Source organism: Biomphalaria glabrata, chromosome 7, assembly GCF_947242115.1.
Source record: "Biomphalaria glabrata chromosome 7, xgBioGlab47.1, whole genome shotgun sequence".
Classification (NCBI taxonomy): domain Eukaryota; kingdom Metazoa; phylum Mollusca; class Gastropoda; family Planorbidae; genus Biomphalaria; species Biomphalaria glabrata.
The window spans coordinates 23,607,701-23,632,423 of record NC_074717.1 but is presented as its reverse complement, the minus strand read 5'-3'; the positions used below and the strand labels follow the sequence as shown (position 1 = coordinate 23,632,423).

At 31.4% G+C, this 24,723-nt stretch overlaps 1 protein-coding gene and 1 long non-coding RNA gene across 3 annotated transcripts in view; both read right to left on the bottom strand.

The window, feature by feature from the left end:
- Positions 1–3,011: 3,011 nt before the first annotated feature.
- On the bottom strand, positions 3,012–7,190 carry LOC129927295 (uncharacterized). 2 transcript variants are annotated; one of them, XR_008778957.1, is made up of 5 exons: positions 6,991–7,190; positions 6,434–6,668; positions 5,092–5,198; positions 4,672–4,740; positions 3,012–3,954 (listed from the first exon to the last, which is right to left on the bottom strand). It is a non-coding gene; the product is annotated as an uncharacterized LOC129927295 (long non-coding RNA). The 2 variants fall into 2 exon arrangements; XR_008778956.1 differs by having other exon boundaries at positions 3,012–3,977; positions 6,991–7,188.
- A 5,706-nt stretch (positions 7,191–12,896) lies between these two features.
- Positions 12,897–24,723, bottom strand: part of LOC106072379 (nuclear receptor coactivator 5-like) — an 18,690-nt gene continuing 6,863 nt past the window's right edge. Inside the window, exons 2-10 of the mRNA XM_013232739.2 lie at positions 21,279–21,746; positions 20,582–20,692; positions 20,040–20,130; positions 18,769–18,879; positions 17,125–17,217; positions 16,896–16,997; positions 16,130–16,329; positions 14,401–14,673; positions 12,897–14,067 (exon numbers count right to left, since the gene is read on the bottom strand). Of these exons, the coding sequence (XP_013088193.2) occupies positions 13,478–14,067; positions 14,401–14,673; positions 16,130–16,329; positions 16,896–16,997; positions 17,125–17,217; positions 18,769–18,879; positions 20,040–20,130; positions 20,582–20,692; positions 21,279–21,729 (2,022 nt within the window). The 5' untranslated portion in view covers positions 21,730–21,746 and the 3' untranslated portion in view covers positions 12,897–13,477. The remainder of the gene's footprint in view (positions 14,068–14,400; positions 14,674–16,129; positions 16,330–16,895; positions 16,998–17,124; positions 17,218–18,768; positions 18,880–20,039; positions 20,131–20,581; positions 20,693–21,278; positions 21,747–24,723) is intronic.

The following is a 24,723-nucleotide window of genomic DNA, read 5'->3' as shown; positions in this document are numbered from 1 at the left end:
AAATAGATACAATTTCCCTGAATAAGAGATCGTCACAAAAGTTATTTTTTTCGATCACCCTATAAAATGCCACTTATTTTCCAAAAAATAGAATCTAAATTCCGAAAATACAATCTTTCAGTGTTTCTGTGTTTGGTTTATTTACACTAAATCTGGATGAAGACCTGTCTACCGTTCCGCTAAATGCGTATTTGTTACGATATACTAAATTGCACGAAATAAAAATAGGAGGCCTAATACAGTTTTGACACTCCAAGCTACGCATTTCTAATCGTTTTTTTTATTATTATCGAAAGGACTAGGCTATAGGCATACACGTCTCGTGGGAAACAAAGAAAAAGTTAATCTTGATAATATTGTAGCCTAAATAAAATGACCAAAAAAAAAACAAAAAAAAAAAAAACAACTATAGCCTAATCTAAAATGAAATAGATCTAGAGCTAGATTTTCTTGGACGCATGATATAAAATAAGTATAAATAATAAGTCATATGAATCTGATAGATCTAAAACAAATACTGATAGAGTCATTCATTAATTAATTATTAGAATTACTTGACTACCAACTGGGTATTTTTTATTGCCAAAATACAATGTATTTTATGTGCATTTATTAAAAACAACAACCAAAAATTAAGCGTTTGACGCAACTAGATCTAATATTAGTAATATATAGATTCTAGTTCTAGATCTAGATCCAGAAAGCTACTTCTCTAATTCAGTTTTCTAGTTTAATTCTAGTTAGATCTAGATGTCTAGACCAGTAGATCTAAATCTAGCCAGGGTTTTTGTCATGGAATAGATTTATAAAACTTCAGCCACCTACTGATCACGATATGAGTCATGACAGATAGGCCTACTCTCTCTACTACTAGACTCTACATCTAGATCTAGTACTAGTAGATCACTACATTTGACTAGATGATTACTAGATCACAGTAAAATTCAATGTGTACTTCCGACTTTAGCTCAACAAACAAGTCTACTCCAAAGTATAGATCTACTAGTAAAGTCACAACGTGTAAAGGATCATTATATATTCACATAAAAAAAATTATAGGCCTAAATGAATCGAATAATCAGTCACTAATTTGACTAATCAGTAATCTAAATTGTTTTTTTTTTTAAATGGCAAGTGTTATTGATGACTTCTGACTTGTAAACCAATTGCAGAGATTCTAGTTTTTATTTTGATGGCATGTTACGATATATCAATGATATTTAGATAAACGCAAGTACCTAGTGGAACAGACAGAAGGACCATTTAATATAAGGCAAAGAAGTAAGATGTTTATAATCCATCAAACTATGATCAAACTCACAGAGGACTTGTGTCATTTGTGATGGCATTTCATGCATTTACAGAAGCTACAAACTATTCTACAAAAATGATAGGCTTGTCTTTGATTCCGAAGACTTATGAGGAATGCTATGTTTCCAGTGGCTACTCAGCCCCAGCTGTGACCTACATATTATGCCACACTGAGCACAGGCATAACCATTGTCCACCTGTGGTAGAATCAGTTGTTTTTTTCTTTTTGCCGTCTACCCTCGGCAATTAATTTTTATTGGTGTATACCACACCTTTGTAAGTGACCTCCAGCTGTCTCATTCTGAAGCTGTATGCAACCAGGTGCTCTCTTATTCTATGTCAGTTAAAGCAAGTTGGCGCCTTAGCTTGTCTTTAAAGCATTTCTGTGGTACCTCTTTATGTGCATATGACATGTTAGGCAAATAGGTTTTGCCTAACGGAAGGCCATTTCGGAATATATAGGTGTTTAAAATGAAACTCCAAACATCTGGACTTCCATTAACCAAGAAAAAAAGCTTAGGATTCAAAGAGACGACACTGGCATTTCAGATAAGACAATCAGTAAAATTAATAGCAACTTTAATTGCAGTCCACCAAACAAGATAAAAAGAAACAAGTGTGGCTTCAATAGCATTGATGATATTTAGTTTACTTTTATCTCATTTACTAGTATTACTATTTCATTGACTAAGGTTTTTTATTGTCAAATATGCATAAGTACATGTACTAGTTCCTGCAATTTGATGAAAAATAATAATTAAATTGTGTGTAGTCTATATACAAATGTTTATAAGAGATCACAGCTTCTAAAACTTAATTTACTTAATTTCAAAACTATGATTTTGTGTTCTGACTCTACTCTAAATAAATTATATTTTATTTTAAGAATGCAAAGTTGGAAATTCTGTTCTGATGAAAAAAAATTATTAAAATAAAGTAGATGTTTATGGTTTCTTTGTATTTTTTTTAATTATTTATTCATTAAAAATTAATTGTTCATTAACATTTACTTGAAGTAAAGATCAAAAACACAAATTCAATACATGATTAGCTCTCAATTCATGCAGATCACAGCCCATCACTTAAATGTATTTACTGTCAATTCTACACACTATTCATTTCAAAATGTTGCTTTAAATTGTTATATGACACAATCAAAGTACTGGTACCTCACATTGATGTAGGCCTAAAGCACCTGAAATAATGACAAATTTTCATTCAATAACTTGTACTGTCATTTATTATCAGACGTGTTAAAACTAATGACCTGTATCGTCATCATTGGCCTCCTTCAGTCGTAGAAAGACTAAGGTTTCATCTCAGAGCACACTTGCTCATGTGGCTGTGGAGCCCTATTTTGGAGACACTCCGTCCACAGATAGCACAGGTTAAGGTGGCTTTTGCTTCGGTGGTAGAGGAGCTGGCCGTTTTTCGGACTGTACGTTTTTCTTCCTGAGCTGAGACCTATGTTCTTTCACTGTCCATAGCTTTCTTGGTCACTGTCTCTCCATCTGTTGCGGTCTAAAGCTATGTCTTCCCAATTGTCAGTATTGATGTTCACTGATTTGAGGTCACGTTTTATTACATCTAAGTAATGGAAGTGGGGGCGACCAGTTTTTCTTGTGTCAGTAGTGTGTTAAAACTAATGACCTGTATATATAATTTATTAAGCAGGAGCATCAACAAATCTTGAACAATAATTGTCTACAGAAAAACTTTATTCTTATCCAAACAATATACATTTACAATGTATTTAAGCAAGTTAATTTATATTTATACAAATCTATATGGCCTAAAGATTATAGCGTATTTTGATGTGTGAATACCAAGTTACATTATTACATGAAAATAGTGTACTCATTTTTAAAATATTCTGGGTAATAAAAATAAAAAACTAATGATACAATAAAATTGAAGCATTAGTCAAAAAAAGAAAAATTTCACTCAAGATCTATGTGAACTCTGCTTGAAAAAAATCATTTTGAAATTAATTTTAAAAAAAATTATGGTTCTTTAGTCAATGGAATGATAGCAGCAATGCAGCAGCAATTATTTAACGATTTCATGATTATCCATTCATTTCAATATACTTATAACTGAAAAATAATTCATAAGGTTTAGATAAAACCATTTGAAATAATGATTATAATTTTTTTCTTAATTTGCTTAATTCAAATCTAATATAAACAAGATTTCCTCTGTCAAGAAACTTATGAGGGAACAACATGCATGTTGCAAAGGGAATTAAGAATATTTAATTGATGTTGCTTTTTTTTTTGCCAACATTTTAAACCTTTGCACCAGGTTTTAGTTTTAAGGAGAATGCACCATATTTTATATGTTAACTTTTGTTAGATTCTTATTTTAATTTTAAAAAAGTAAAATTTCCCTTACCACTCATCTACTGCACTCCCTCTTGTTTTAATGGGGCTCAGATTAATAGTTTTCAAGTACAATATCAAACAGATTTAAACATATACTAAATCCAAACCTGTTGGCTGAATGACAGGATATACATAAATATGTATACAGCTTACAGTATAATATATATATCTTAAATTAAAATTGGTCCAAGACTTTTATTTTGCAACATGATGGGATTTTCCTTTCTGGTGGTGCTATGCAGGAGTCCAAGAATCTCATCTTTTCTCATAACAGAAAGTTATCTAGTTATAAAAATAAATAAAAGGATTTAAAAAAAAATAAAAAAATATGTGTGACATATGTGTTGACCATGCTAAACGTATATATGTTATTAATTATAGTTATATAATTTTGCCATTCTAAAAATAGTCTGTACCTAAAAGCCTTCAGGACAGAAGGCTCAAAAGTAAAGTAGCAATAATACATAAAACACTGAACCATAATCTTCAAATACAAAAACAAAATTTAATAAAATACTCTGAAAGACACAAAGATAAAGGCACATTCCTCGTCCCATATGCTAGGACAAATTTGTACAAATACTCCTTCTTTCCTAGTGCTATTAGAGCATGGAATGGGTTGCCTGAGCTAGCCAGGAAAACCAGTGACTTGGCAGAATTTAAGTCATTGGTTAATATGCATGACTAAATGCATGACGCGTAGGACGTAATCATCTTCTTTTTTGAAGTAACGTCTGTATTATATAAGATAAGATAAGCTACTGCGTTAATGTGTAGACATGGCCCTGACCTTAATAGTTATGAATTATTACTATAGGTGAAGGCAGATGTTCAGTTAATTTGATGCACATTGAACTAATCTAAAAGCAACTATAACATATATTATGATTTACATTTTCATGGAAAACTAGTTTTTCAAAAATACAAGTACTTCAGCTTATGAGAAAAGTACATGGGAAAAATTGCAGTACCTTACCTTTAGGAGGTGCAACCAATCATTGACTTTTCAGGAATGCATGCCTTTTTCTTGCATTTCCAAACATAACTGTAATTATACAATTAGGCATATTGGTTAATTTCTTTTGAAAACATTAAAATTAAAAAATAATATTATTAAATTGAAAACGTTGTTGTATCAAACATACAAATTATCAGACAATTTTGCCTAATTTCATCAAACAGTTTATTGTAAAGGAATGGCCTGCACAACAGCCAAGGTATATTAGGCATTCATGAAAGATGAATGTGCTTAAGAGTGTTATAAATTAAAAAAAAAAACTAGAGAAAAATGTTAAATTCCATCCCAGATATTTGGATGTTGCTTGACCATGAAAATCACACAATTCATAAAACATCTATTAGATAACTAAAATAAAAATTGTGTAGTAGTACTTACATTAAATATTGAATGGATGCCCAGAGAGTAGAAATAGTATAAGTATGATCCTTGAGCCATTCTGGTACATCATCAGAACTGGTTGCCATGGTTCTACTTGTTAATAACTGAAACATTACAAACATTTTTTTTTATTTATAATTTATCACAGACTAGAATAGAAATGTTGCCAGGAAAAATACCAATGGTTAGAATACACCTGATGCTACTTTTGTAGCCTTATTACTGGTTAAAATGCACCAAAACTTCATTAATTAAATCTGATAAGAAACATATATGTATCACACAAGTTCAAGTTTATCAGAGTGTCATAGCAAATAATTAACTAGATATGTGAGTTTTATATTAAAGTACTGAATTTCAGGGGATAGATCCAACTTGACACCACATCATTTATTATTTCATGAACTCATGGGTCTGGGTATGGCATGGAATGGAAACTATTATTTAATATATATGGGGTGTAGGCAAGGCATGGATTATAAATTGTCTTGTATAGATTAGATTGGGTAAAACTGCCAATCGAAGGTAACTTTTACTGATAGATCTGGATCAGTTATAAATTTATGGGACCTAGGCCTGCATAAATTTTATCTTTTATTTATATATTTTATGTACATATATAACTAGTCTAGAATCTATAATTATATCTTAATAATAATTTTTGTAGATGTCATATAATATCTAACATATTAAGTATAGATCAGTAGATTTAGAATTTTAGCTAGTGGAATATTTTTATATCCTAATCTGAACTGGATCTATATATCTAGAATTTAGATCAGTAGATTTAGTATTTTAAGGTAGTAAAAACTTTTATATTCTAAATCTAAACTGGATCTAGATCTAATTATTCTAGAAGCTTAGATCTAGAAGACTAGTTGTCAAGATTTGACTACAATATGGCTAATGCACTAGCTTAGTAGGCCTACTAGATAGATCAAGAGACATAGTACTAATAGACTCGTCTTGCCTCGTTGGGCCTCTCAAATCAGCTACATACTTTAGAGACAATTTAGGAAGGTGAATATCGATCCAATTCAAAGATCTACAATCTACATGTTAGAGTCTAGCTAGAGATGCTAGATCTAGACAATCTAGTCTAGAAGGCTTATCAATAAAAAATAAAATCAATCATTTCTAAAGTTTGTAAAATTATATGTAGATCTAATCTATCTATTTATAATATAATAAAAATCTATGTCTACTTTTTAAATATTTAAAATGATATGGCTGATGATATTAATTATTTTAATTGAGACATTGACATACTGTCACATACAAAGTAACAAAATAATTAGATCTTATACTAACTTTAAATTACTAACTCATAGACTCATACCGTATTGTATTAAACCTTCGAGTTTACATTCCACTATCTTGACTTGACTATATTGAGTAATATTGACTAAATAAAGGGCACTATGATTATAGATGTAGATTATTATCTATGATGATGATGTTTATCAACTGGTAGATCTATAAGTAGTATCGTCACTTTAAGTATAATCAGTATAACCACTGCATTCGTTTCATTCACTGTCTCAGCTGTATCAATAATCGTGTGAATGTGATGTCTAGATTTAGATAGAATAGATAGATTATAGATCTACCATTAAAAAGTATTAACTATACTAACTATAGTGTCTATACTATAGTATAGCCAGTATGACTCGTATGAGTATACTCATATACTGTAAAAGTGTATAATAGTAAGTAAGTATAGCTATACAGACTAGATGATCGATAGATCTAGACTCGATCTATTCTATAATAAATATTCATATTGACAATTATTGATCTCATGTATGGTCTAGATCTAGATAAAATAGAGTGGATCTCATGACTGTCTACATTAGATCTATTGATTTTTTTTTAAAACGTTAAATAAATCTAGACCTTAGTCTTTAACTTTAGTCTAGGTGTTGTAGATCTATATTATTCTAGATATTATACAAGAGATCTAGATCAATATAAGTTTTGGTTTTTAAAAAATTCGCATTCGAAATTTTAAATACCCAGATTTAAGTATTTATATACCCATATTGGTAGGTCCGAGTTAATCATTTATTAGATCTATTAAAGCATGTCTATATAAAAGATTATTATTTTAAAAATATATTATTATATAAAATATATAGTTATGAATATTTACTTTAAAAAATTAAACAAAATGAATTTTTCCCTTTTGCCAATTAACACTCTGGCTAGCAAAAAGGATGACTCCTCAATACTGTGAAAAGACGATAACTGCATGAGTTGGTTTGGAATTGTATTTTGTAAGACTAATTTTCAAACATATCCTTCATGAGAGAGAACGAAAAAAGGTTGTCAAAAAAAAAAGCTGGCTGGACTACGCAAATAATGGACCAGCCTCTCTCTCTTGATATCTTGTTAAGAACATTGGTGACCGGGAAAAGTGGATGGTTTGGTTGCGCGGGACAGATGATAAAAATGACATGTACATAAAAAAAATTCAAGATTTTGTGTAAAATACCCAAATGAGGAAGTACTGGAAACACCTATTTTAACGAAGTGGCCTTAAAAAAAAATCTTTTGTGACGATCCATTATTCAGGGAAATTGTATCTATTTTATCAGATAGTCAGAAAATGGATAAAGTTTTTACAGATCTAATAAAATATAGTGTGGGGAAGTTTTACTCTCAATGAAGGTCAATCCAAGTGGCTCTCTGAGTAAATTTCTTCTTTGGCATCCTCATCGATTTTTCAAATTGGTATGGTGCGCGAAAAAAGATGCGCGACGGCACTCTGATCATAAAATCTCGAAGCTGGTGTTCCATTAGTATAGTTCCATGGTTGAACCTACTTCCCCTGCTTAATAGACATTTTTTTTTATACTTCTAAATATGTTAACAATAAGTTTAATGCAAACAGCAGGTAAAAAAAAAAAAAGAGTTCTGGAGATAACACAGACATGAATAAAGATGTGTTCTATACACATGTCAAATAAAAACTTACTGTATGATAGCTACGAGGACAGCAATCTTCAGCACAATTTATCTATCCTGGCTATCTTTCTTAAGACTGTCGCTTGATCAGCAGCATTTTAAGAACCTCTTCCTAAGAAAAAAACACAAATGTATGCTACATCAAAACAAAGAAAAAAAAATGATGAGCAAAAAGTAAAATAAAAAGTGGACATATTTTCTTATGCATTCAGTTATCGAGTTGACCTTCAGACATCCCATACAAACATTATCTGAAACATTTTATGCCATAGTCTTTTTTTTTCTTCTATAAATTAGAAAAAAAAATCAATTGAATAGTAAGATAGAAGCAGCACAGCATCTGAGATTTCTAGCAGTACATTATACATTCCATATCAACATTTTTACAGTTGTCCTTAGTATGTTAGTTAGTTTGTTTCACTTAAAACAAAAAAAAAATTAAATACATAATCATATCAGTCGAATATACATGCATCAGCCCAAATGTTTAAACAGAGAACAATACAAAACTCTGACGTTTGATAGTTTATTGTAGAACATTTATAGAACCAGTACTACCTACATTTCAAATCAGATTGATCTGGAATACCTATAATATTTTTTCAACCTGTAAAAACCTTCTTTTTAAAAAGCTACTCACTCTGTCTGTCTGGTAAAAAGCTTGTATACGTTATTTCTCCCACACCCAATCTCGGATCAAGCTGAAATTTTGCACAATTATTTTTTTTATCTGACAAAACAAGAATCAATTTTTAAAAATTAACCAATTAGCTAATAAACTATTGTTAATTAATTATTTTGTTTGGTATCTTGAACAAGGGAAACAAATTGTATTTGACTGATGTGGTGGTATAAGTTGAATGAGTCCCCTTTATACTTTGTAGAGAGAAAAGTTTAAAACTAACAATAGATAACTATAAAACCTATTTTCATAAGTACTTTTCTGGCACAATATGTAGTGTATTGGCTTGAGGAGGCTGATGAGACTTTAGCTGTTCATTTAAATGCACATAAAAAGTTATCAACCAGATACCTTCCACTACACCCCTTCTTACTGGTCCAGACAAGTGATAGAATCATAGCGCACTGAGAGAAATTGTGTTTAATAATAAAATAAATATTTTATTGTTTAGCACAGATTTATTATTGTTACTCTAGATCTGTTAGAAATTTTTTACATGACTGATCCAAACTAATTGATACAACTACATTTAATATAAGCTTTGTTTTTTTTTTTAGGTATGTATGTTTTTCTTGTTTTCTTTTTTTTTTAGGAAATTTTAAAATACCAACACTATCAATTAAATCTATTATTTTACATGTTGCTTGATAATCTGCTGGGTGCAGAGTTTTCAAATAAGGTCTAAATTGATTATTAAAAAAGTTGTTTTTTCTTTGTCATAGTCTACCTAGCTGTATATGCAAACCTTACAAAAGGTTTGTAAGTAATCATATATAATAATAAGGCTTGTCTTAGAGTCCAAAGATTTATGAGGAATGCAATATTTCCTGTGGCCAGCACAGGCATAACCATTGTAGCTATTTATATTTATAAAGATAGATAGATAACCAACCCACCTAATCATCAGTATAGTACAGGTATCAGTGTACTTAACTTAAAATTAGATCCTTCAAAAAATCTACTAGTGCTGTGTTAAATTTCTATTTATTCATGACAATGTTTAATCTGTATATAGTAATAAGATTTTTAAAAAAGAAAGGAAATTTACCAAATGTAAAGCTAAATATAAATATACAGCTAGGTATCTAAATATGCAGTTCGCTACAGCTATACAGCTAGGTATCTAAATATACAGCTAGGTACCTAAATACAAAGCTAGGTATAGCTATACATCTCTAGGAACCTAAATATAAAGCTAGGTACCTAAATATAGAAATAGCTACAGCTATACAGCTAGATACCTAAATATAGAAATAGCTACAGCTATACACCTAAATATATATAAACTAGTTACAGCTATACAGCTAGGTATCTAAATATACAACTAGTTACAGCTATACAGCTAAGTACCTAAATATACAGCTTGCTAAGAATTTGCCATCATTTGGGGGCCCTGCGGGTGTGTGTGTGCTTGACCTCTTTAGGACCCATGCATTTTGACATTCGACATCATAACATGAAATAATGGCGTAATATGTAATGTAAAAAAAAAAATGAAAACTCATTTGGGGGCCCCTCAAGTGGGGGGATCTGCCCAGCTACACCACTGTGAACAAGACACTAGCCCCATAAAACCACTATAGATTGAAAACTATATAGAGCGCTGCCTAATTTGGAAACCACTGCGCAGTTCATCTCCTATATTGGTCTAGTCATCTGAACGCTCCAATGAGAACAAGGAAGAAGCTCGCTAAGTTTACATTGTAGGTCCAACAAATGATTCTTTATTCCTAGAGTGATTTAGTCTATTATTATTGCAAAACACTGTTCTTGTTAGTTCTTTAACACATAAGCCGAAATAGCTTTATTTCCAAAATATTCTTTAAAGTTTTTCTATGTTGGCTTTGGTGAGCTGTCCGTAGGCATGTTAAGTCTTGCCTTCTAAAATTGATCAATTTTGGTTTTATAAGTGGACGAAGCAGATTTTTTAAAAATGGAGCATTGAAACCAGCCAGTTTGATATGAGACATTTCATCGCCACACAAGATTTTCTAGAGCAGAAGTCAAAGGGGTGTACTGCAACAAATGTGCCATGATAGAAACCTACTCTTTTTTTTTTTTTTTTTAAACCTTATTTTATTTCAATTTCAATTCTGTATTTAAAGTTGTGGTAGGCTGCAGATGTAACAAAATACCGGTAATGCTAAAAATAAAATTCGGCAAACTGCAATGTTTATTTTATTTGTATTATTTCAAAATACTAATCACTTATTTAATCAAAAATATTTTTTTTTAAGTGAATCAGCGACACTGCACAAACGTTTTCAATAGCTATAAATTCTTTTAGCAACAACGAAATGAAAATAAAAGTAATTCTGTAGTTTCAAATATCTTGTACTCGAAGTCAGCTTTCGAAAATAAAGATTATTACCTCTTAGCCCAAATCTCCTTCAGAACGGCAGGGGATGGGGGCGTACTGGGATGACAGGTAGAAGTGCCAATCCAAGCAGCCATCCCTGTGTTTTATCTTTTGTATTATTACAATCAGTCATGTTTAGAATTGCATAGCGTGTATGATGGTAAAAAGTTTGCACACCTTATTTCTCCCACACCCAATCTCGGATCAAGTTGAAATTTTGCAATTATTTCTTGTACCAGTACCTGACAAAATAGAAATGAAAAAAAAAAAGCAATTAATAAATTTTGTTTTTTGTTTGGTACCGGTATCAAAAAAGGGAAAAGATATTGTACTTGACAGATGTGGCGGTATAAGTTGACTTGGTCCCTTTTGTACTTTCTGTAGCAAATTAGATCGCTGCTTATAAGGTTGAAACTAACGATACATAGATAGGAAGCCTTCTATTTTCATAAGTATTTCGTTGGCACACTAGTTAGTGTATTGGCTTTGAGCCCTCAGAGATTTTAAAATAAAATTGCATTTCAAAAGCGATGGTGGTAACATTCACACAGATATCCCCTTCTTTCTACTCTTTTCCAAATAAGTGATGGGATCATAGCGCAGTCAGAATGCTAAAAGCATGAAATTGTGCTACACAAAAACAAATGATAAAAACATTTCAATCACACAAGATTTATTAATACAAAGCTTTATGTCAACTCACTCTTTCTGACTGGTAAAAAGCTCCAACACCCATTCTCGGATCAAGTTTAAATTAAGCACAATTATCTATTGTGCGTAAACAAGACATGAATCGATAAAAAAATTAACCCAAAAGTCAATTATATTATTACTGGTAATAATTTTTTTTTTATACCAACAAGTGAAACTTATTCTTCAGTATTCAAAGATAAGGCAAAATATGTAGGGTTTTTGTACCCTTAAATAATTGTTCATCATTTCACCAACACGCATTCTAGAATCAAGTTTAAACTTTATTCAATTATTTACTGTACCTAACAAAACATGAATCAATAAAAAAAATTAACACAGTATTTAATTAATTATTGGTACTTAATTGTTTTGGAGATTCAATAAGGTAAATAACTTTTACATTATTGAAAGATATAGTTGTAGGTGCTGAGTTCTTTCCATTAGATAAGGTTTGCTTTATAAAAAAGGATTTTTCAAATTTTGTTTGTTGTTAGTCTAAATCTATTAGAAATTTAATTACATGACTAATCCAAACTAATTGATACAATTACATATAATGATATAGATCTACTCTGTCATCTTGAAAACTTTAATTGAGAAAGTTCCTAAATTCTCCATTATAAGAGCTCTGAATTTTTATATTGTCTAGATGAAAACCCTTTTTTTTCTTTTTAAATAGACAAATGCTACATAAATGCCAATCAAAGCCTATTAAGTGAACCTGTACCTACTTAGTACACAACACTTTGGGAGAAGATATGCCACGTTTTAAGTGACTTTTTAGTAGACCAATATCTTGTTACCTCAATAACTGATAGTACCAATAAAATCTCTCTTTATTCATATCTACCGTATGAATGGAAACTATCTTGTACTAAAAGAAAAAAATAAAAAGCCATGTTTGGAAAGAACTATGTCTGTAAAACAGGTCAGCCTTTATATCAACAATTAAAAATGAACGAGACCACATAACACATTCTCTCCCTCTCAATTCATACAGCTCAAGGTTTAAAGTAGTATAGACAGACTAATATATAGGGGTGTTGTCAGGAAACAATCTGATGGGCAATGTATAAAAAAATAGGACCAAAACATTAGGAATAAGAGTAAATGTTGACATTAATTTATTAAAAACAGCAACAAAAAATAAAACTAAATAATTGTTAAGTTTCCAAAGAGAAAAACATTCAGTGATATACATACAAATAATGTAAATATATACTTCAATGATTTTTGTTATTCATCCCTAATTAAAAACAAAAATCAGGAGAATGTATTAAGATCAAAACAATGTGACTAAAAACAAGGACAATAATATCATAGAATCATAGAATGACACTATGAGGGTAATATAGAATGAAATAGTAACATTTAATAGAAACAATAGTTTAATGATACAAGAAACATTTGTAAAAATGTTTTATGTCATTCAAGTCTTTTATTTGCAAACAAACACTACACTCAGCACAATGACAATAATCTTTGTAACATTTTGTAAAAAAAAAAAATTCTTTTACTTAAATAGTAACGTTAAGAATCATAAAATGCATTCTTTAGTTCAGATCCTGTAGAGACCTGATACATCCAACACACATAGTCGTCTTTTATAACATTTTATTGTGGGTTTTTTAGCCATCATTGTTTGGTTCATTTATACCTGTATATTTTTAATCATCAGCAGCTCAGTATCTTGGCATGGACTGCCCTGGCAAGCCAGAGGGACCCTGCATGCCATACCCACCCTGTTCATTCCCTGGCATTCTCTGGCCCTGCATGTCACCAAAAGCACCTGGCATTCTGCCTTGGAGTTGAGGACCAGCATGAGGCAGCAAGTTGGAAAGCATTACATTCCCCTGTCCAAAGCCAACAGCTGATGTGCTGGTATTGACTGTGGCACTAAGAGAACTGCTAACACTTGTTGAGACTGCCTGAGTGGCTGCTACAGAAACTTTACTGGTGAAGTTCTTCAGAAGACTTGGGCTGCTCTGTATAAGATTATCCAAAGCTTTCTGCACATTAGGATTGTCAAAGTTGATGAGGCTGGCACTAGCAGCTGCTGGAGCTGGTGGTGGTGGAGGGGGAGGAGCAGGTGTTCCAGATGGAAACAGGTTGGAACCATTTGCAGGTGGCACACCTTGAATGCTTCCTCCTGCACTAGTGAAAATACTAAGAATTTTATTTTTGATATCTTGTTGGGCAGATATTTGCTCATTACTTGTTCCAGTTACTGGCTCATTAGTGTGTTGACTAGGTATTGGTTTGATAAGACCATCTGGAAAATGCCATAGTAAAATATATTCATTTATTTATTGATAACTAATAATGTAGCACTACTGATAATGTATTCCATTTTGGAACCTTAAGACCATAAATTTAATTGTGTTCAAGAAACCTCGGTATCCAAACAATAATTAAATTAAAACAGTAAAACTGAAACTAAATTACAAACTATAATTATAATTACACTGCAATAAAAGTAAAACCCATTTATTAAAGAGAAAAATAAAAGTCTTTAAGTTGAATTTAAATTCATATAAACTGAACAATAACTTAAAAAGTGTAAGGGCTAAGCTTAGACTCAAGAGAAATAGTTTAATGCTCTCACCATCTGTAACAATGGGTCGACTCTCTGCATCAATCAACTTGTCACGACGTTCCTGCAGGTATTTGATAACAGTGTTTAGCTCATCTATAGTCAAAGCACGATTATCCGCCAAAAGATTCAGCAGATATGCAACTTCTGCTGTTGCTGGTAAAAAAACACGAGCTGTTAAAGGAGCAGCGGCAGCTTTAGCCTTTTCACGCAAACCTTCCACATATTTCTCAAAGCTGCGTCCCACCAAAGCAATGGCGTCATCTAATGGCATATTCCTGTGTTCTGCATTAGTGAAAAGAAGAGCAAAATAGGTATAGAAATTTGAGAAAGAATTCAATGACAGGTGTGAATTTTAAAAACTTACATAAAAATTAAATGAACTTTCTAAAATAAATTTAAATTGGGAATTACAGATCAAAAAAAAAATCTAGTTAAAAAAAAATAAAGACTGAAGCTAGTAAATGTGCTTTTTTTAAGACTGCAAGGTTGCTTGAAAAAAAAACAATGTATATTGATTCATACTTATACACCTTGCAAGGATGTTTTATAATAGCTTTTGTTGATGTGTACAATCTTTAACATTACTACTAAACTAGCTATTCACTAAAAATTTTCAACATGACAACTGTTCATTTAAACTTTTAAAAATTTCAATGCAGAATTAGAATGAAAAACCAGAGTTATACATGAAATGTGCTGACATGTGCCTTTGGTAGTATAAACGGAAAATTTATAGTACAGCCTTAAAGATGCAACAAAAGCCTGAAGCACACGACAACGTATAACATGATGTTCAATTAAAGTTAAAATAATATTTTAAACAGAAGTAATTTTTAAATATATATTTTTTTTCTTTTCATTTAGATAATTTTTTCTGCTGTAAAATGATGAGTTTATTCAATATACATTAGTGATAGTCCTTTCATTAGTGATGTACATTTACAAATTGTTTTTTGCCTAAATGATGAATATGACAAATTAAAAAATGTCTTTCTATAATTTGAAAACAATGCTTCCATCTTACCAAACAGCCATCTGATAAAATCTATTCATTGTAAAAGGTCGCAAAAATGTACAGAACGATATCTTCGCAAAACAGCAACGCTACAGTTAACGAAACTTTCAAATAATTTCTAAGGCGAAAATATACATATAACGGTTGCTGAGCAAAAAACAGTCGAACGGACAAGCTAGATGAGGACACACAAATGTCACTAACCACAAATATAAACAGCTTCCTGAGTACTACAATATGTATGGCAGGGATAAAATTTACCAACCAACCGCTAAGCTATTTTGTTGTAATTGCTTGCAAGAAATTTACTTACGGCGATAAAAATTTTCTACCATAAGAGAACAAATGTTTTAAATAAAAAATAGAAAAAACAATAACAAGCATCAATTAGCCGACTCTTGAGAAGGTCAACCAAAGCGGGTTACGCATACAAAACGCTCGGTCATCGGAAAATTATTTAAAATGTAACTCTATGAAAGTGTTGCACCTGATTGTTTTTGTTCTGAAAGGGTGTTTTAATTTTCATTTGAGTAATTTAAAAGCAAAAAAAAAACTGAACCCACTAGAGGAAAAAAAAATGCATCATAACAGAAAATATTTTAAAAAGCTGAATTGTCCAAAACGAAAATAAGTGTAAACAGAACAGTCCAACTCATAAAAACAACTACAAATCCTTAAAAAAAAAATTGTTCAAACGAGTGTTGTAAAACAAATGTAGCTTACCTTGAGGAACACCATGCAGAATGTTAAGTGTTAATGATCTGTGCTGCTCATTCTGAGGGTTGATAAAAATAGCAAACAAGCCATCCCTAGCAGTCAACTCCTCCACCATCTGAGCAGATGTCCTGCCTTCAGGAATAACAGACACAGCGGTAATAATGTTTTGGTCTTTGACTCGACGCTCTATTGCCTCAGCGTAAGCCCTGTAAGGGAACAAGAGTTTGTTTTTTTTAAGCATGAGATGGTTAATTGTAACTTGTTTAGTAAACAATTTTATACAAAAAGCTACTAATGGAAAGACAGAACTATAAATAGAGATGTTCTTGTGAATGCCAATATAGAGGGACTGATTATATTTTAAGCAGCAATGCCATATGGGGTCTACTGCATTTTTTTTTAGCTGAAAGGTGGCCAGCATTAATAAGCATCCCTTAAAAAAGCTTTCAAGACCAGCTTAGGTGCCATCTTACTTTAAATGACGTAGAAAGCCATAGACAGCAGAAGGCTTATAAACAAGAAAGGCCCCAGGATACACATTTAAGACCAAATGGAAATCTATTGCAGAGTAAAGTCATAGACGGTGAAAGAAAAATCAACCAATGGTAGTGTCTTCGCTGGATGTAGCAAAATATGAAGATCACAGCTAGGACCGCATAGCAGCATGAAATACTGCACTCAAAGACCAGCATTATTATTAGTAAACAATTTACAATAGAACAACTTAAATCAATTGTTCTAAAAACTAAGAAATAGCAACATAAAAAAATACCTCAGTTGAGGATTCACCATAAATACTTCACACTCAACAACTATTGGTGGTGGTGGTCTCAGTGCAAAAGGATCTCTATATGGATCTAAGTAAGGAACAGGCCTTCAAATATACATGAAAAGAAAAAACAGTATAAATATTTACTCTACAAGAGATTGGTTACTTAATAGGTTTTACTTGATATCTAACAGCAGCAATCAATAGAATCAATCAAGTTAATATTTTTAACCTGAAAGGATCATCAGGAGGAAGCCAAGGATCTGGGTACATTCTTCTGTAAGGATCTGGGGGAGGAAAATAAGGATCCCGCATTCCAAAGTCCCTGAAAGACAAACATTGGGAAAATAAAAAAAAACAACATAAAAGCTTTTATCCATTCAGTCTTTAAAAACTTATTCAGACCAATCAAAAAAAAAAAAAGCATCATTAAAAAAAAAAAACCACTAGAATTCTTAATAAGAGCCTTTAAAAAAAAACAAAAAAAAACACACTATTTTGACCATTTAAAATTAGTTTGAATGAAGACATATATCATCTCATCTCAGCCTGTGGCCCCCACCAGGCCACCATTGCATGCGTTTTTTATTTATATTAAAGTTTTCCAAGGCTCCGATTAGTAAGTTAACAACAAATCCCTGCCCATAGAAGAAAACAAGAGAACAAAAGCAAACAAAGAATGACAACTTTAAATACTAGGCTTACTATATACTTCAGAAATATGACAGTAATTCAAAGGCAGTAGAAGTATTATTATAAGTTTCATATTTCTCAGATGAAGTGACTTTTGGCAACATTTCATCATTCATGCGAAACGTGAATTTCCATGCATGCTATATTCTTCATCCAGAGTGTACTTTGTGAAAGTCCCTCCTTTGTCCAATGTGCGTTGGTAAGTGAAAATGCTCTTTCATTGTTAGCATTATACTCAGGAATTCATCTCATATCTCTGCCTGTGGTCTCTTCTGGGGCATAGAACACCAACCAGCTTCCTCCAGGCATCTCGGTTCTGGGCAAATCTCCCCAACTGTCTGCATGTCTTGCCCATCTGCTTTCTATGTATTCCTGGGCCATCCCATTTTCCTCTTCCCTTGCCTATTTATGTTGGATGTATGCCTGCGAAGGGCTGCATTATCCATATCCAGCGTCTCTGAAGGATATCTACTTCAATGGGTTGCTGCTTTGTTCTTAGTTCATAGTTCCTCATTCAAGATATTGTCTGGCCAGCAGATCATAAGAATCTTCCTCAGGCAGTTATTGATGAATACATGGATTTTTCTAATGGTGGTGACGGTGGTTCTCCTGGTCTCTGCTTCATAAAGAAGTATTGACTCAACAAGCCCAGTAATGCAAAAGGAAAAAAAAAAAATCAAATCAAAATTGTTCTGAGTAATTTATTTTTTCAGCCTTGAGAAAAAATAAACAGCTGTTTATCAAGGTTATCAAAAATCTTGTCATCTTTCTGCTATTTCTAAGTTTATGCTTTGCAACCCGTAAATATGTAATTAAAGTTGTAAAAAAAAGTGGACGCTAGAGATTTTTACACTTTAGGAAAATGTCCGCTTAAAGGAGGACTTGGCACAAAAAGGAGATGTCTGCTAATTCTACTTTTATATATGCTATATGATTTATTGTGTATTCATCTTCCATAAAATAATGAGAATCAAGTAATTGGGACAATAAATAAACTCTAGTATTGATAGTTACATTTCTAAAATGTACATTTTAAATTAATATCTTACAAAATGTATTCTTAGTATTTTAATTATCTTCAATATAAAGAAACAAAACAAAACTTTATAATCCAAATACAATTTCTTATGAAATCTAAATAAATTAAGGAGAGCCTAGCTAAAACAATATATCTATTTTTAACCTGATGGCTGGTGGGTATGGTCCTGGAGATCTCCTTGACCCTCGAAATGGTCGGTCACTAAGAGGAGATCTATCTCTTTTCTCTCTGCTATCTCTTTCATTGAACCGGCCACTGATGAAGTAAATATAGTCAATTCATTCACACATTCATGTGTGTGTTTACAATTACAAGGAAAAAAAGATTTTAAAAAAAAGTTAATGACATAAAATAAATCTATTTTTAAAATTGTTTTGAAGGGATGACAACCTATTTAAAAAAAAAAACAATAATTTGCAGTAAGGTCAATAAATAAAATAAAAAGTCTCTAATTAACAAGTTTGTCCAGATGAACACTCGTAAGATATACAATCTTTTTATTTTTTTAAATGAACATCTACAATTAAAGAGATAAAATAAGGCATTATAGATGTTTACTTTATAAGATTTTAAGTATTAAAGATTATAAGATTTTAAGTATTAAAATTTAACAGACCATGAAAATCCTTTGTATTATTTAGATGATCTAGTCAGTGTAATGGATTCTAGATATACTACCAATTTGTCATTCACTGTTTATTTATAAGTTTGAATATGGCAAAGATTAGAATTGTCCATTATTTTAATCAAATTTATGTGTGCAAGACTTTTAGTATTATCAAATGATTGAGCAGATTGAAAGCAGTATGTTACAGAAGAAAGTAAATGTATAATTAATTTTACTTGATATAGGAGTGAATGCTGATCTTGAGAATAGGATCCATGCAATGGAACTAAGATGTCACAGAAAGATCCCAGGCATCACTTACAAGAATCACATCACATCATGAAGAAATTAGAAAGAGGATTATTACAGCAAATGGACCCACAATGACCTGCTTACCACTGTCAAAAAAATGCAAACATCACACGGTCCTCGGGGATTGTGAAGATCTTCTTTCAGGGAACAGTACCAGGAAAAGGAAGAGGCAGCAGAGAAAGAGATGGGAAGACAACATAGAAGAATGGACAGGCCTGTCATTGAAAGAGATTCTCTCCAAGGCAAGCTGAAGGGTTCAACAGACTAAGGAAGGAGTGAATGAGAGGATGACTGGAAATCAAATGTAGCAATTAAAAAAAAAAAAAAAGGATAAAGAATGCCTACTGTAAAAAGAGTGTCATAGGACAATCTTCTATAGAAATTTTTGTTGAGTTTATTGTACAATATTTGACAGGTATTAGAGACCCAATACAGGTATAGGAATAGAGGTGGGAAAATTCTGAATACAAAATATTATTCCCTTATTTCAACTTACCCACCACTTCCTCTTCCACCACGATCAGCACCACCCCGTCCACCTCTTCCACCACCAGCACCCCTACGACCCTCATTAGCCATTTTTACATCTGAGGAAGCAAAAAAACAACAACAATCAAACTGTAGTTAATATGGTCTAAATACTGTTAAAGAATCTTAAACAAATGTTGGAAAAGTTACCAAGTCTCCTTATAATTTGATTTAAGTTGTACAAAATAAAAGAAAATAGAAAGATAAGAAAAGAAAGATAGAAAGAAAAAAGTTAAGATTTTACAGATAAGAATCTGTGCTAAAGTGACAGGCTAAATGAAAACCAAAATATAATATTCAGAATAATCTGTAGACAAAAAACAAACAAAAACCCACTAAAACCTAACCCTATGCTAGCATCTCTTTATATACTATACTAAGATTCTGGTTTTCTTTGATATTTCTAGATAGCCTTTTGATATCACAAAAATTATTGTAAACTACACTAGTGATTACTAGAAATTGCATTTGAAACAATTTGACTTGAATCTAAATGATATGTAGGCTTACCCAGTCTCCAGCCTTTGAGTGTACTTCCTTGTTCTCCCTCTACTGCCAGTCTAGCATGCTCTTCTTTCAAGTACTGGATAAAGGCATAGTTTTTAGGATGAATGAGCACATCTAGGTAGAAGGTCAAATGTTTTGATAAGATTAGAATTTTAATATTTAATATTAAAATTTATTTATTTATTTTTCCTTAAACAACACACAAAAAAATCACAAAATAATATAACAATAACATCAAAAAACACACTATACATTAGTAGCAGGTTTATTAAAGGATTCTGAGATGATACAAAAAGAAAATGATCAGATAGAATTGAAACATTTGTAGCATCTTTGAATTTTAAACTTTTATTTTCAAGAACGATTAAAGATGATATAGCCAACTGGATTTCTGAGAGGTACTTAATATCAAGAAAATTATAAATACAAAGATATTATAAAGACCAGATCATTATTTTTCTTTTTTTTTTTTGCAATGGTTTATGTACTGAAAAAAATATTAAAAAGTACATTTTTGAAGTAGAACTAAGTACAATTTAGGTCATTAAAACACTATTATTACAAGGTAATGACTTATCGACTTGTCTGACAATTGAAGTGCAAAAAAACATTGAAATAGAAGTAGGATGAATTACTTTCTTTTATTAGTACCGGACTTGCCTCAACCATATAGAAATGTAAAAAAAAAAACTTAACTCACCAACAACATTGCCATATTTTTCAAAATGTTTAGTAAGTTCCTCTTTTTCGATTTCATTTGCAACAATATTGGCAACAAATAAACGAGCATTCAAATATTTAGGCTTATTACTTGCAACTAAGCGGGTAGATGGAGTATGATTGTCACTACTACTAGAGCTGCTGCTGCTACTGCTTCCATCACGCCTTTTCTGACGCCTTCCTCTTTCTTTACTTTTCTCCCTACTCAAAGTCTCCCGATAGCCACGAGTTCTTCCAAATCCAGCATCTCCTTGCCAATCATCTAACCTACTTCTACCTCTACTGTGACTGCGACTACGACTTGAGCTTCCAACTTTTGTTATAGTCCTACCAAACTCATCAACTCTTTGCTTTTTCCCAGCAGAACTTGAGCTTGAACTTGATCTAGATCTTGACCTCTTAAAATCATCTTGCAACCACCGTAAACTCATTTTCTGATCAATTCAAACTGTAAGAAGAAAAAAAACAATTTTGAATTATTTATATCTGGTTTAGAAATATAATATTAGAAAAATACAGAGTAAACAGTATTATTACAATCATAAGCCTACATATCTTTATGGACAAACATAATTTAAGCCTACATATCTTTATGGACAAAACATAATTTTCTTCTGACAAAAATTAATAATTAAAAATTTATAAAAACAGTAATTGAAAACGTTTTTATTAGTTAAAAAAAAATTTTCTTCAATTATTAGTCTTACCTTTACTTTAAGTCCAACATTCAAATTTCCAAAAAAAAATTCAAATAGTGAACGAAAATTTTTTGTTTAAATTTCTAGATCGATTAACATGAAAAAATATCGAATGAGCGCAGTACAGCTGTATAAATATTTTTTAATCTAGTTTCCCAACCATTTTCTAAATAATATCACACACAAAAAAACATCCAAAAATTATTAATTTTTCTCAAGAATAGTTTAGTGAATCATTATTGACTAGACATGATAGAGATTGGGAGATTAGATCTAATAAATAAAGCAGAAAGAAAGGCCTATGTAAGTATGTATGTATCGAGTAATAAGCACTTTGGATTTCATCATGATGTTCTTTAAGTTTGAATCCCACCAACTGCCATCCTACAAGAGATTTGATTAAGAATTAATAATCTTGATTTCTATAAAATGTCAGAAAATAATTTGAATTGACTAGTACATCTATAATAAAATTTTATTTTAAAAAGCTTTAATCACCTGGAAACTAGATTATATCTAGAAACATTTTGTGCCACTGGATTCTACACAGAATATAAAAAGAAATGTGCAAGCCTAATGTTAAATAAGAGCTGACATCAGACAAAAGAGACAACCATTGAGTTCCTAACACTTGTAATGAGTTGACCTATGTGGAAAAAAAATAAATCTGGATACTCCTTAACTATCTGAAAAGCATATCAAAATTCCTTGCATCTCTTTAAAAACAATTGAGCTAAATTAGGTAAGTGTGGTTCCTTTCATAACACTAATTTTATTTAAAACCATTTCACCAAATAGATACATTAGACTTGATTAGACAAAAAAATTATAGAATTTCTATAATAAAAGATCTTGAAAGTCCTTCTTTCAAATTATTTTTGAAACAGCTAGAGGTTACATTTATTTTAATACTAGAATCTAGATATCTAAATAGTAGATCTTACTAATATTTAGAATTTGAGGAATATGAGGAATCAGATCTACTAAGTATCTAATACGGAAGAAGTAGACTAAAACTATTTTTTTCCCTAGACTACACTAGATAATTCTAGATCTAAACTTGATAGCTAGAGTCTAGATGTAGAAAGTGAAGGTTAAGATTTCTGTTGATGTCTTTTTGATTGTATTGAAAAGTTAAACTTTGTAATTAAAAGGAGGTCTGTTTCACACTCTACACCACAGCAAGATTTGGTGACACATATGTCCTAGCTGTCTATTTGATAATGGCGTAGTCAATGTCTTGAGCGGGATGCATCCAGGAAGTTTGTTTTCTCATTGGGAGTTAACAGTTTATAAACACTCTTGCTGTTAAAAGTGGATTTGAGATGAGGGAGGGCTCAAAGGGTTGTGCATGTTAGACAGGTAAATGCTCTAAGCATAGCCATAGACTAGATCTAGCGTGTCCTTAGTCAAAACAATAAGTAAAACAAACATTTCTTTAATGTCTGCAGAAAATAAGGACAGGTGAAATGCTGGCTCAGCACACAAATGAGTGAAAGGCTATATACATGCACACGACTGACCATAAACAACCAGCTAATCATGTGATAAGAAAACCTGGACACGATGCTGCTGCTTTTTTTCTCCACGTTTTTAGCAAGAAATAAGCAAAATTAGATTTTAAAAAAATATTGGGTAAAATTTTAGGAGAGTGGTCAAAATTTTAGGAGACTTTCATTTTTTAGGAGCGCTACCAACCCTGGATAGTGTTTATGGATGCTTTGAACCAGAAAGGCAAAAAGTTGTTTCCCCAGATAATACAATTCTTTGTGCCGCTGGTTTACAAGTTTAAATATTGGATATATAATAGAATCCCTTCCAGGAGAAAATGCTGAAATTTAACAATTTTTGCTTTACAAAAAATGGACTGACAGAGACAGTTGTAGGTTTTTGCACAAATAATGCTAAACTATTTTTGGAGGACTGAAAGAGAAAAGATATTTTTGGAGGACTGAAAGAGAAAAGACAAAAAAAAAAACAACTTTTAAAGAAATTGCAAGATTCAATCTGTGTGGGCAAGAAACTATTGGGTATTGGCAGTGCTGCCATATATAGTATACTACGTCATAAAAACTGGTGCAGATTGACTACCAATAGATGTTGAAACAATGTGTGAAAATGTATTATTACTTCAGCTCCTACACCGTTCATGTGAAACCTTTTAAAGAATTAGATTCTGCATATTTGTCTAATAGAATATTATAATATAGCAGAATAGTGGGCTATGGAAAGACCATGTGGTTATCTCTAATTCCTGCACTAGAGAGATTACTTTTAAAAATTATATTCTGCTTTGAAATCATTTTCCTTGTCTCAAGAGAAGCGCCCCACCATGATTAAAAGCTTCTTTGAAAAACCATATACTATGCTGAATTATGGGTGCATTTCGTACACAACATTGCAGCAACAGGATGAATAGACATTATTTGGTAATTGTAGATCTACGTCTAAAATATATTCTGAATATGCTAAAAATAAATCTAAATCTTAAGTCTAGATACCTTTTCTGATCTAGAATTAAATTAATAAAAAATTAATAAATAGGTCAATTCAGAACTTGTCAGAAGATTTTTTTTTTTTGATGGATGATGAAGAGAATAAATTTATCTTTATATGAACAAACAGAAAACTTAATATTTTCATAATTTATTCATAATCATTTAATATTAATTTCATCTTCAACTTATAAATTTAACCTTCACTTTTCTTTTATTTTTAGATCTATCT